General features: G+C 35.1%; 1 protein-coding gene and 1 long non-coding RNA gene across 8 annotated transcripts in view; one reads left to right on the forward strand and one right to left on the reverse strand.

Moving 5' to 3' along the window:
• Positions 1-13,077, forward strand: part of LOC126594459 (ankyrin repeat-containing protein BDA1-like) — a 152,002-nt gene that overhangs the window by 45,954 nt on the left and 92,971 nt on the right. Inside the window, exon 3 of one of the 4 annotated variants that reach the window (XM_050260794.1) lies at positions 5,254-5,924. The exons of the other annotated variants lie outside the window; for them this stretch is intronic. Coding sequence (XP_050116751.1) covers positions 5,254-5,486 — 233 coding nt within the window. The 3' untranslated portion in view covers positions 5,487-5,924. Of the gene's footprint in view, positions 1-5,253; positions 5,925-13,077 lie in introns of those variants that run through there. 4 annotated transcript variants of the gene reach the window in all.
• LOC126594499 (uncharacterized) overlaps positions 6,168-13,077 on the reverse strand; it is a 47,802-nt gene continuing 40,892 nt past the window's right edge. The window contains exons 3-5 of one of the 4 annotated variants that reach the window (XR_007613293.1): positions 6,553-6,634; positions 6,411-6,458; positions 6,169-6,304 (exon numbers count right to left, since the gene is read on the reverse strand). This is a non-coding gene — a long non-coding RNA (uncharacterized LOC126594499). Of the gene's footprint in view, positions 6,459-6,552; positions 6,635-13,077 lie in introns of all 4 variants that reach the window. The other 3 variants (XR_007613292.1, XR_007613290.1, XR_007613294.1) reach the window with 3 other exon arrangements.

Genomic DNA, 13,077 nt, shown 5'->3' on the forward strand with positions numbered 1-13,077 from the left:
TTCCTTGATTTGGTGGATTAGGAGGAAGGGATCCAGAGATGATCCATTTCCTCTTTCCCCCACCCCCACCTCAATCCCAGCCAACCTTCCTTCATTCTCTCCTACTGTACCCTCTCCCCTAGTGGGAATCATAGCCACACATCCCTTAATCAACAAACTAAACCTCCAATTTCTCTAATACAAAACCTAGCCATGCCTCTAACAGAGCTTTGATTGAAGCTTAAACCTTCACATTTTGGTTTTAAGAAGACAAAACGCAAAAACTTCGAAGCCAACCCCAGATTTGCTAAAACTGTCGTTGCTCCGGCGGTTCAGGAACTCGGCGTTGTCCAACAACCTAGCAATGACCGCCATAGAAATGCAGTGGTGTAGTTCCGGGCTCTGCGCAGACCGCCAACCACCGATCTCACCGCGATCCTGTTCATCTTCGTTGGTCCATGAGGGTTCTAGATCGTGCATGTTTTAGGGAGAGAGGTTTGGGTGAGCGCAGATGAAAGAATGGAGGAACGGTTGGGTGGGATTGGGGGAGGTAGAAGACGATGAGTTTTTTTTTTTAATTTTTCTACTTTTTATTATTTTTTTAATTTTCATGTGTGCCCCATTGACATGTGGCACCTAGTCATTGTCTACGTGGGTGCCTCATCACTAGTTAACGACTGATTTAACAACAACCTTAACGGATGTATGAAAGTATTCCTAAATTATGACTTCATGTACCATTTTGAGACAAAAAAAATATTTGATGTACTAAATGTTGAAACCAATAAATTTCAAAGTAGTAAACTGAGATTAACCCTTTTATTTTTGTTTAGTTTTTATAAGTGAGTTAAAATAGTAATTTCATAGAGTTTTGGTTGACAACTAGGGTTCTATTAATAGGTAGTTTAGGTATGTTCACGTGTAAATTTTCTTTTGTTTGTTCCCCTTTTTATATAGTTTATAGGAATAATCTCAGTTTACTACTGTGAAGTTTTTAAATTTTCAATATTTGATACATCAAGTATTTTTCGTCTCAATTTGATACCTAAAATCATAATTCTATGACACTTTAACACATCCGTTAAGTTTTTCATAAGAACTTCTGTTAACTGATGACTCAGCACTCACATGGATAATGACTGAGCGCTACATGTCAATATGGCACACGTGAATTTTTTAAGTGACAAATTTCAAAGGATTTTAATAGATTCTACAATTCCATATGGATTTTGACAAATTATTATGAATTTCTGTTATAGATTTTTATGGATTTATATGGATTTCTTTCATGTATTTCTTAGGATTTCTTTTTTGACTCATACAATATAAATTCTTTTCTCGCTGCACAATCTGAAGAAAACATAAACATATATATATATATATATGTGTGTGTGTGTGTGTGTGTGTGTGTGTGTGTGTAGATATGGAAATATAAACCAATCAAATATGTCTTTTCTTTCCCTTTCTCATTTGAATTGTGATTTCTTTACGAAAAATAATTTTAACTAACCAAAACAAGTAATGCTTCTTAGATCAAATGTCTCAAAATTAATCATTTTTCCTCAACAATTGATTAGTTCATAATGTGTTGTTCAGTCAAATTACAACTACCAATATAAATACGAATATAAATAGGCTTTGGAAGATGCTTGCACCCTTACACTAACATGATTACACAAAAAAGAACAGAAAGCTTGAATTGACAATAAGATTCTTAGTAGTAATTTCGAAGAGTTCAATTAACACGGTAAAAAATTAACACCTTCAGATAGAACGCATAATCATTACAAGAACGATTAGCAGCCATTAACACTTCCCCATAATCATTACAAGAACGGTTATTAGCCATTAACACTTCCCATCAAAGCATTACAAGAAATAATATTACACGGTCCAAAATAAAGGAATAAAAAATTTAAAAAAATGTTGTAGTTTGCAACTGGGACGGTGATGGATGAACGTGAAAGGAAATCAGGTTGGCAAGTTCTATGTCTGGAAGAAAATGGAGAGTGAGAAAAAAAGATCAAGTTGCGGAATGAAGAAAGAGAGAAAGAGCTAGGGGATTGGAAAGAAATCCTAGGGTGGAGGTAGGATTTTGTTATGCTTATAATCCCTTCTCAAATCCTACAAAATCTCTTATTGAAAGAAATCCTTCAAAATTTATGAATTTTTTAATACCGATAGATTTGCATGGACTCTATAAAAATCTTTCAAAATCCTAGTTGACTACACTATGATTCTAAAGTCTTTTAAAATTCTTTAATTGACTACCCCTGTATTTGAATGAATTCTTTTAAAATCTTTTAAAATCCTAGTTGACTACACCATAATTTTAAAGTCTTTTAAAATGCTTTAAAATTCGGACTAGGATTCTCTTACATCCTCTTTCCATCCCCTTCCATCCTCTCCTTTCACATTCTTTATTTTATCTTTTTGTTTCTACAAAAAATTAATATAAGATGTCATCGTGGATTAACCGTCACCGTTTAAATAGTAGATGAGGTAAGGGAAAGAAAAAAAAAGGGGTGAGAATCCCTACTCCTTAAAATCCTCATTTGACTACACCTCATAAGTTATCTGATAAACATTGAGGAGGAATCGCAAATGACCAAATTTGAGCCTCTATCTCCCTTTGACCAAAAACAAGGGAGCTTTAATGAAAAGAGTTTGGACCAACAAATATTTAACCAAAAACCATCTCAAAATGTTATTTAACCAAAATGGCTCAAAGTTTAATAAAAAAACATCCAAAACTATTGTCCATAGGTCAAACTTACAAGCCCAACCATTACAAATCTACACTTCTGTAAATACCCCTAAATGATTTCATATTGTCCTAACTCTTCACCAACCTCAACCCAGCATAAAACAGCCATAATAACTTTATGTCTTCCTATCAAATTGAATTCCCCCATTTCAAAAACAACCAAATCAAAGTTAAAAAAGGGAAGCATTCATCGGAACAAAGCCACCGAAACAAGTTCAAAGAAGTTTAATGGCAGAAATCGACGAAAAAATGTCTTAAAAAAAACCAAAACATAAAACTGTTTCTGGAGAACCCAAAACATAACATTGTTTCTGTAAAAAAAAATCAGATATAGTGTTTGTTTTGTCTGTGCACAAACAAACACTGTATCTGGAAAGAAAAGAACCAAAATCCAAAAACAGTGACTTAAATTCCATAAACAGTGACTTAGATTCCATAAACAGTCTATATTTTAACCTTTGACTGTTTCTTTTCTTTCATGCATCAGTTGGTTATAAAGAAACATGATGCTTATTTTGCTTTGAATCCAAATACAGTGAATTTTACTATTTATTTTCTAGCTTACATTTAAGAAACAGTGTGTCTATTTCATTTGGATCCAGAAACAGTGACTTAGATTCTAGAAATAGTAACTTAGATTCCAAAAACAGTGACTTAGATTCCAGAAACAGTTTATTTTTACATTCCAAAAACAATGACCCATCGTTATTATTGAATAGCATGCAGATCTCAAATTTATTTTCTGAAGAAACAAACGATGAACTCCACTGACGAAGAAAAAATGTACCTCGAATACACTATGAATAATAACAACGATCACATTTCAACGAAATAATACAAAATATAAATTAAATAGTATGAGGATCTATATTTTTGTTTCCAAGAAAAAGAAGAATGTCTGCAAAACAACGATGAACTCCATTAACAACGAAAATCTGGAACTCAACCTAATAAAGTTAGGGGTAAAATCGACAAATCATAATTTATTATAGTTGAACCTTTTTTAGTTGGACTACTTTAACATGAACGTTGTACTAATCATTAAACAAAAATTATAACATGATTTTTTATTAAAACTAAAACTTTTCAAACCCTTTTTATTAGTTTCCTTAAAAAAAAAATAAAAAAAACGCCTCCATCTCCCGACTGCACATGGGGCAGCGGTAGAATGAATCCACTCCTTTTTGTGCTGCATATGGGTTTCCGTTCCGCAGATCTGCAATCCACTCCCTTCCCTTACCTCCCTTTCAACTGGAATAAAAGAGAATTCCGTCCATCTGCATCTCAAAAAGTTGCAAGAAGTATTAGCAGCAGAACTGTTGCCGGTCATCGATTCGGCATCTTCCGCTATCACCAACTCCGAATCCGAAGACAACCCATTGTAGTCAAAGCCTAATCCGAAAACCCCAGTTGGCTGGCCGACGGACGGAAAGCTTAGTCTCGAATGGGTTAGGAACCTCAGGTTTGTTTTTTATTGGGCATCTAGAAATCTGGACCCAACCCAATTGCCCGACGTGTTTCCCGTAGAGATTGTCGATAGCTTGGTCCACTGCACATCCAAGATCCTTCACAAAGAGGCAAACGTCGATCAGCTAGGCCTGGAATCTACCGTGGTGGTCGTCGGAGACCTTCATGGTCAGCTGCACGACTTCCTTTTTCTTTTAAATGATCTTCACCCTTTTAGGTTTTTCGGTTTGTAGGCTTTTAGTTTTTTTTTTCATTTTTTAATAACCATCTGGACACATATTGATACGTGGCGTCTAGTTATTATTCACATGAGAATCACATCATCAGTTAACGAAACTTTTGACGGAAAACTTAACAGATTTGTAAAACTATTCTAGAATTATGACTTTAATTAAGTATCAAACTGAGACAAAAAAAATTTAGACATATCAAATGTAGAAAATCAAGAAAATTCAAAGTAGTAAATTGAGATTAACCCAAATTTATGTGTACTTTCTTTTGTTTGCTCCCCTTAGGAGCATAATTTCCACCAAATTAATAAAGTGTATATATTATTTTGCAGACTATACGTTACCTGCTTTCCGTTGATGCTATAAGAGCAGAAGCAACTGGTGTGAATGGGATGTCTCTGACCATGTTAGATATCTTAGAGTACAGCAGCGTTGCCAGAGAGGACTTTAGCAGAAGCTTAGAAATTCAACTAATTTTGATGGACGCAGGATTAATCAGAAGACAAAATAATGAAAATGATAAACCTAACTCAGATGTTGCCGCCGCTGCTGTTGTTGTACAAGTAGCACCATCGGAAATGGGATCAAAACCAGCAAGGTGGTGCTGGATAAAATTGATGAAATGGTTGAGATATCCGAGTAATTGGGTGGTCGAGACACGTGGCATGCTGATGGTTGTGGCTACGATGATCTCGACCATGACTTTTCAAGCCATAGTCAACCCACCAGGTGGTGTTTGGGAAACCAATAATACAAACACTACCATTTATTATTCTGGAACCAATGATAACAGAACAATTTGCAGTGAAGAGAGAACATGCATAGCTGGAACTGCAGTGTTAAGCTACGGTACTGATGACGTCTACAATTACTTCGCCGCTTTCCTAACATCCAATACCATCTCGTTCCTTGCTTCTTTGAGTGTTACCCTTTTGCTCGTTAGTGGATTTCCTCTCCACAATCGGTTCTGCACGTGGCTCCTATCGATGTCCATATGCGTCACTCTCACATTCCTGGCACTCACCTACAGCTACAACCTTTGACCTATACCGGATATCCGTTCTTACTTGGACTGCTTTGCTGGGCATAGTCGGTATAATGCACACTATTCGGTTTCTTATTTGGGTGACGAAGAGGTTGCGGCGCATGTTCTTCAGGTCAAAATCATGTTCTTGTTTGTGTAATTACTCTGCCGTGGTGTGTTAGCTTGAGAAAATAATTAACTAGGTCAGACACCCTGTATGCATGTAGCAATTAGGGTTTGGGGTAATGAACTACGTCAATGACGCTTTCTCGATCTTTACTGGGTTGGTAATTCAGGAACGTCGCTTAGTTATGATAAATAATCCATCTGCTATGCAAAGTGGAAGTGTTTGTTGTCAGTGATGCGGGATGGTAGCTACTTAGAGAAGTAGTCTTGTCTAAGGAAATAATCTCTCTTAATGTTTAGGAATTAATATTGTAACTTGATTTTGATTGTATTTCTGATTTGTAGAAATCTTTAATTGTCAAGTATGCATGCTTGTATTAATAATCCTTTGTGGTATGAATAGAATTATCACTAGCAAAAATGCCCGCGCTTCGCAGCGGGTTTTGGAATCGTAACCCACAATCTATCAAAACCACTTCTAAATAATTCCAAAATTAATCAAAGCAACTTAATTCACATGATATAATAAGTCTTTCAGTTTCATCTAGATTCTATTGGATTTTCATCAAGAGCCTACGTACACCATCAAAATAGCTAATTTCTAAGTCCTAACTATATACAATTTACATGATTTTTTATGGATTCTACAACGTGCTTGTTTAATTGTCCCTAACGTGTTGTAGTAGCTGTTGGTGATGTGGTCAAATGCACCTGCACAGAAATTCAAAACTAAATCCTGATATGAGATTGTGCTTGTTTAATTTCCAAGTTTTACCTGTTAAATCATGGTGAATCAATATGACAACATCATAAATACCTTTTTTAAACCTCTTGGGATTGAAGTCAAGCCGAGTCATTTGTGACGCTGCACAAAATTCTTGCAGTTTCAGCAATCTAAACAAAGCATATATAAGCATTAATAATAAAGTATTTGCGATAAAAAAAGTTTGTTCACTTACAGCGAGGCCACCGGAGCCAAGTCAAAAAAGAGCAATTGATGATTCTTTTTCGGTTTTGTTACATTTAAAGTGGCAACCAAACCTGATGTTGTAAAAAACATAATTCAGCATTACATTAGAATCGGTTTTAATAAATATGTATGTTACACGTAAGATTATTAGGTAGCTCTGCGTTGAATAATTAGAATCGGTTTTAAGTCGACTAATATTCTATTTGACTTGTATTCAACTATATGAAAGTGAAAGTACTGTAAGTCAACATAGATAGTATAACTGAACGATTTTCTCACCATATCATTAAGTAATATGCTTAGAAAACCACCCATTCGATCATGAGATCCGATTACTTTGGGCCTCAAAATCTTCATATTTGGACTCTAAACTTCTTGTTCGACTGAAAGGGTTTCAAATAGTGAATTGCAAATGTAAGATGTACATTGTTGGTATATAAATATGTGCATTTATGTATCGAAATTAAAGTTTGTTATAATTTACAGTGAAGCCAATATTGTCAAATCCAAAAACAGCAACCAAAGATCCTTTTTTTTCAATTTTCCTACATTTAAAGTGGCACCCAAGCTGATGTTTGGATAATTAGAATCGTTTCTAGTTCAACTAATATTCTATTTCATTGCATCATACGCAAGTGAAAGTATTATAACTGAATATAGATAGTATAATGAAAGGATTTTCTGACCATTCAAGCAAAGCAATATGCACTGGAAACCACCAAATTGATTACGAGATCCATTTACTTTGGGTTTCCAACTTCATCGCACTCGGTTTCTAATCTACTTGTTCGAGTAAAAAGATTCCAAATGGTGGATTGAAATACGCTCATTGTATTGCAAACGTGAAAGTAAAATATACATATTGTTAGTATATAAAAGTGTTCATATGAGTCGAAATTAAAGTTTGTCCAAACTTACAGCGAGGCCACAGCAACTGAATATCCTTTTTTCAATCTCCTACGTTTAAGTAGCATCCAAACCTAATTTTGGAAAAGAAAATATTCAACATTACATTAGCTTCAGATACATAAGTCAAGATAGTAATGTTCTTTAGTTTTGGATTGAACTAAATGTTTGTAATGAAGAATAAATTGTGTACCTTGTACTTATATTTCTACAAAACGAAAGGATTTTAACAAATATGTAAGTTAAAGGTGGGATTATTAAGTATTTACGTGTTGGATTATTAGGACCTACTCAAAGTCGACTAATATTAAGTTGGATTAAATTGTATGAAGCGGAAACTACTATAACTGAATTTAAGTAATATAATAAAACAAATGAAACCTATCAGTAATAGAACAAAACAATTATAAGTTAATAGAGAAACTGTAAGCGAAAAAGATGACATACTTACCCTGCTTCTCTGAAAGAAGGCTTGACCACCTCTATCCATCTGATTAAAATTGTCAAATTCGATCTCATCTACAGTTGCTTCAGCTGTATTCATATTGCTGCAGGATGCGCTTTTTTTTTTTTTTTTTTTTCTCTTTTGTTTTGGACTTCAGAATTTTTTTTAAGGCTATCTATATCTGAAGCGATAGAATCGCACTCTTGTTGCATCACAAAACTTTGTTCGTCAAATGTAAGGCTTTCAGGTAACATATGCTCATAATCAGTACGACAAACATTTTCAATAAACATTTCAATTCCAATTGGAGTGCCAAAATTACTATCATTTTGTAGCATCTGATTCCTTTTGTTATTCATAGTTCTTTTTACCTTCACGTGTAGAAATTGTAAAATCCAAAGAACAAATCGATAGCTCCACCAGCCAAAAACCGATAGATTGACATCTGAGAAGGAAAAAATGAAACACGCATAAATAAAATTTAAAATTTTCCATCATACCTAAATTGTAATTAAATAAAGCGAATACACAGTAACATTACTTAAACATTACACGGCTCATGTTTTTAGATGCAAATGTACTAAATGTTTGTACTCAAGAGTCTAAGATTGAGAGTGAATAACGATAAAACTTGATGATCGAGGGAGTAAAGAACAATAAAACTTGATTGATGTGTGTAATAAATTCAACAACGCCAATTGTTTTTCTTATGTTTTTTTTTCCTGTAAAATCAACATCACACTAACAAATCGAATACTAAAACAATCCATTGAATAAAAAATTATTGAAAGGCAAAATATAAATTCAAAGTTTTGATTACATTAAAGTACAATCTTCAAGACCATATGATAGTTGGTTTAAAAATTCGATAGAAATGGAGAGATTGGGAAGTTGAAAGAAAAAAAGATTGCAAAGGGACTTGAGTTTTATAACTTTATATACAGTTGGATAGATGGATTGGGAGTTGGACAGATGGATTGGCAGTAAATTTGAAAAACAAGAAAAATTTAATGACTAAAAAAGGCATCTCATGTTTTGAGCTCAGCACCCCAAAGAAAAAGAAAGCTGAACATTTCCACTGCGCCAACAAAGGAATTATGATATCTCTTACTTTTTCTATATTTATATGTTATTTACATGATATAAAGAAATTTGGGGGGCCCTTCAAAGTGGGGGCCCTAGGCGGGCGCCTACTTGGGCTACCCTCAGGGCCGACCCTACTTATTATCAAGTCATCCATTGTGGTTTTCACAAGAAGGAATAAAGAAGGGTAATATATTGGCTTTTCATGGAAGGTATGAATGAAAGCAAAGAGGATAGGGGAACGGAGGCACAGAGGAAGGAGAGAAGTCTGAGAGTTTATCTTGATTGTTGATTCTTTCTAAGTAAAATCAAAAATAAAAAACAACTTTCAAAAGGCAAAAAGTAAGAAGGGTATATATGAAAGATTAAATAGTAGGATACCAATTAAGTATTAAAAATTTGAAAGAATGTGGAAAAAGTAGTTAAGGATGTGTGAATATCACAACCCTAAAACAATAATGGCGTGTTTACCAAACCGGAATGGAGGTAGAAGAAAGGGAATTGAATTCCAATCCAAGTGATTCCGGCATTTACCAAATTTTGGGAATGAAAAAATTAGTGGGCTCCACCCAAAATCAGTAATCGGATTCTTGATATTCCCGGAAGCCAAATACTAACTTGAAGGTGGTAATTGAATTCCGGAAGAAAGCCAGCATCTGGAATCAAACTTCTCTACCAAAATTGCCCTCCCCTCCCATCTACCTCCCACGATTCAACCACCCAAAGCACACACCCATCCCACCCTTAACCAATGCAAACCACCGCACCACCTCCCAAACTACCAAGACCTATCACCCACTGGCGAAGCTACATAGGAACAATGCCCATCGGCTCGTCTGAAATCTCCACTGAAAGTTCAGATTCCACCCCTCAGATCTTTCGAACTGTATGCTTCTGGGTATGCTGCTGCGTTTATGGAAGGTTTGCTGCTTAGACGGAGAGAATGAGAAATAGCTAGAGACTAAGAGAGAGAGCTAGAGAGAGAGAGAGAGAGCTAGAGAGAACGGACGGAGAGAACGAAGCGAAAAGGGACTGAAAAAAATAGAAAAAAAAATGATGATGTACTCCGATGGTGTGCCAACCAATATATTCCAATATTTTCCAACGGGAATGGTTAATATTTTAATAAAACTATACATATATGTGTGTGTGTGTGTGTGATAGGAGCATATTTATGACACAAAACCGAGCGCAATGGCGTTCTAGGATTCATATAGCCGACCCCACTTAGTGGGAAAAGGCTTTGTTGTTGTTGTTGTTGTGAGTTAGCTTGTTCTCATGCATTTATGTTGTTATTTCTTAGTTAATTATGTATTTTAAGCTATTTTCGTGTGATTGTAGGTTCATAAGCCTTATAAAGCAATAAGGTGCATTTTGGTGCATTTTGGAGCAGTTTTGGGCTTGGAATGGATAGCACATGCATGGAGCAAGGTGGATGGACGAAATTGAAGACTAAAGAGGCTTGGAATGTGTTAAAAAGAAAGAATAATTAATGACAAAGAGCTCAGCAACCAAAGAAGAAACATGAGTCAAGATTACCTTATTTTGATCTAATCTTTCAAAATCCTCAATGTCCCTAAGTTCCAACAACATTCCTTGTCTATTTCATTCACTCATTGCCTAGCACCACCCTTGTTCCCTCCATCATTCCAAATTTCTTGCATCAATCATCACTCCACCTTCACCTTTGAATAATTTCAACACCACTCCATTTTACCCCTCATGCTTTGCATCATTACTTCACTTTCACCTTTGAATCATTTCAACACCACTCCATTTTACCCATGTTTTGCATCATTACTTCACTTTTACTTTCACCTTTGCATCATTACTTCACTTTCACCTTTGAATCATTTCAACACCACTTCATGTCCCCCTCCATTGCCTTGCACTTCCTCTATAAAAGGAAGTGTGTGTAACATAAATTTAGTTCATATATTTTTTTAGATCATTCACTCCCATTTTCAATACAACCTTCATCCAAACACATCCATTCATATTTACATCCGTTCCTCCATACAAACAAACCTTCAAACACTCACCAACACCTTGTGCCGTAGCAAAGGAAGGAAAGGAAAGTGCTTGGACGTGCGTGATGTCAACTTGGATCGTTGGAGCGTTTAGGTGTTTTGTTTCTTTTGTTTCCAATGTTAAATTCATTTTCTGATTTTGTTGCAATTATGAGTGGCTAAACCCCCATTTAGTTAGGGGGAAGTTTGAAGCCATGAACATGCTTGAGATATGAATTGATTTCTTCCAATTGTGATTTGATAAGTTGTGATTGCAATTCAATTATCTATTTTATTCATAACTGATTCTTGTATGTTTATTAAGGATACATACTTAATTTTCATGAATAAATTAGATGCTAGAATATAAATGAGTTTCACCTAATCGTTACAAGTTTATATTCATGAGTAGTGAAGGTTGTTTATCACAATCGCATTAATTGAATTCTTGGCAATTGTATCATGCATTCATAGTTATAATTGTCTCGTCAACACTTATGATTTTCATTGAACATAATGATCTCTCATTGTATCTCTATTATGCATTCATATAGAGGACTTTTAGAGAATGATTTGGGTTGTCGCATGCATTCATCCAATTCAATGAGTAAAGGAAAATCTGAGGGTTAATTTGTGCATCACGGTTAATCTGGGGTGTTGAGCATAATAGTTTATTGAAAAGCAATTGGAAATCGATTCATATACAAGAGTGTCATGTGTGAAGAACGGACCTCTAACTAATCCATCCATCATTTTATTTCTCAAATTCATTTTAGAATCTGCCTAGTTTTATAACTTGCTTGTTTATTTCAAATTCATCCAAACCAAAATCCCCTTTTTACTTTCTTGTTTCAAAGTGTTAAATTTCTGTTTTGTTTGTGTTTTTGAGTGTTTTGATTCAAGCCAAAACACTAAATTCGTCCATAGTTGATTTAGAGTCCAAATCTGCCTAGTTTGTGCTTTTAGGCAGTTTTGAGTGTTTTTAAGTTGTTTTGAATCTTTAGAATCTGTTTTGAGTCCCTTGAGTCTATTCAAACGTTTTTAATTTTGTTTTTATGTTTTTTGAGTCAATTTAAAGGTTTTAGGAAGCCCTCCTAATCCCCGGTCCAGAACGATCCCTACTTATACATATACTACAATTGTCAAAAGAGGGTTTAATTTGAGTGCTTAAATTACATCGCATCAGTGTGTGAGTGTGAAATTGTATTAAAAACTTGTGAATTTTTCTATTATTTAGATTAAGGGTATTTTAGTAATCATATTAATTTTCATTCCGATTCAGGTGAACTAGTAAACAACTTATATGAATTTTGTTTCATTTTTACTCCGATTCCAGAACATTTAAGTAAACAGCTTTAACAGGAATTCGATTCTGACACCTCCTCAATCCAATTCATTCTCAATTCAATTCCTCCTCAATCCAATTACAGTTACGTAAACGCGCCATAAAGGTAGTCGTGTGTAGGGCAGGAGCGTCATCTCCTGAAGTCTTCCCAAGTGTTGGCTCGTAACGGCCCACGACAGGTTACCCGAGTTGGTAGCACTGAGAGCATCTCCAATGGTGTTCTATATTTTGTCTCTACAATCGTATAAATGTCCGAAGCCTTCCAATGGGTCAGAAAATCTATATAAAAGAAAGGCCTAATCGGATAAATGGTACTAGTGGTCATAAGGTATTCGGATGATAGCCCATGTGGTAAAAAAATTCGGATTTGAACCCCTGTGGTCACAGTCTGTTAGGATTTAAACCCCTGTGATCTAAGTCTGTTAAGATTTACGCCCTTATGTCATTCCTCCATTGGGTTTAGGTTGGCAAAATCGGATAAATGGTCCCCGTGGTCATAAGGTATTCGGCAGATAGTCCATGTGGTAAAAAAAATTCGGATTTAAACCCCTGTGGTCTAAGTTTGTTAGGATTTATGCCTGAAACTAGAGGTTTTATCATTTCTCCGCTAAGCTTACAGGTGGAGCAGAGTTTCTCTGAGGAGACGCGACAGAACGAGGTGGAACTAATAAATCACATAATTCATTAAAATTCAAGATCTAGTAAATCAAATAATTCAAAATGCCT

This window comes from Malus sylvestris, chromosome 12 (assembly GCF_916048215.2).
Source record: "Malus sylvestris chromosome 12, drMalSylv7.2, whole genome shotgun sequence".
Lineage (NCBI taxonomy): Eukaryota > Viridiplantae > Streptophyta > Magnoliopsida > Rosales > Rosaceae > Malus > Malus sylvestris.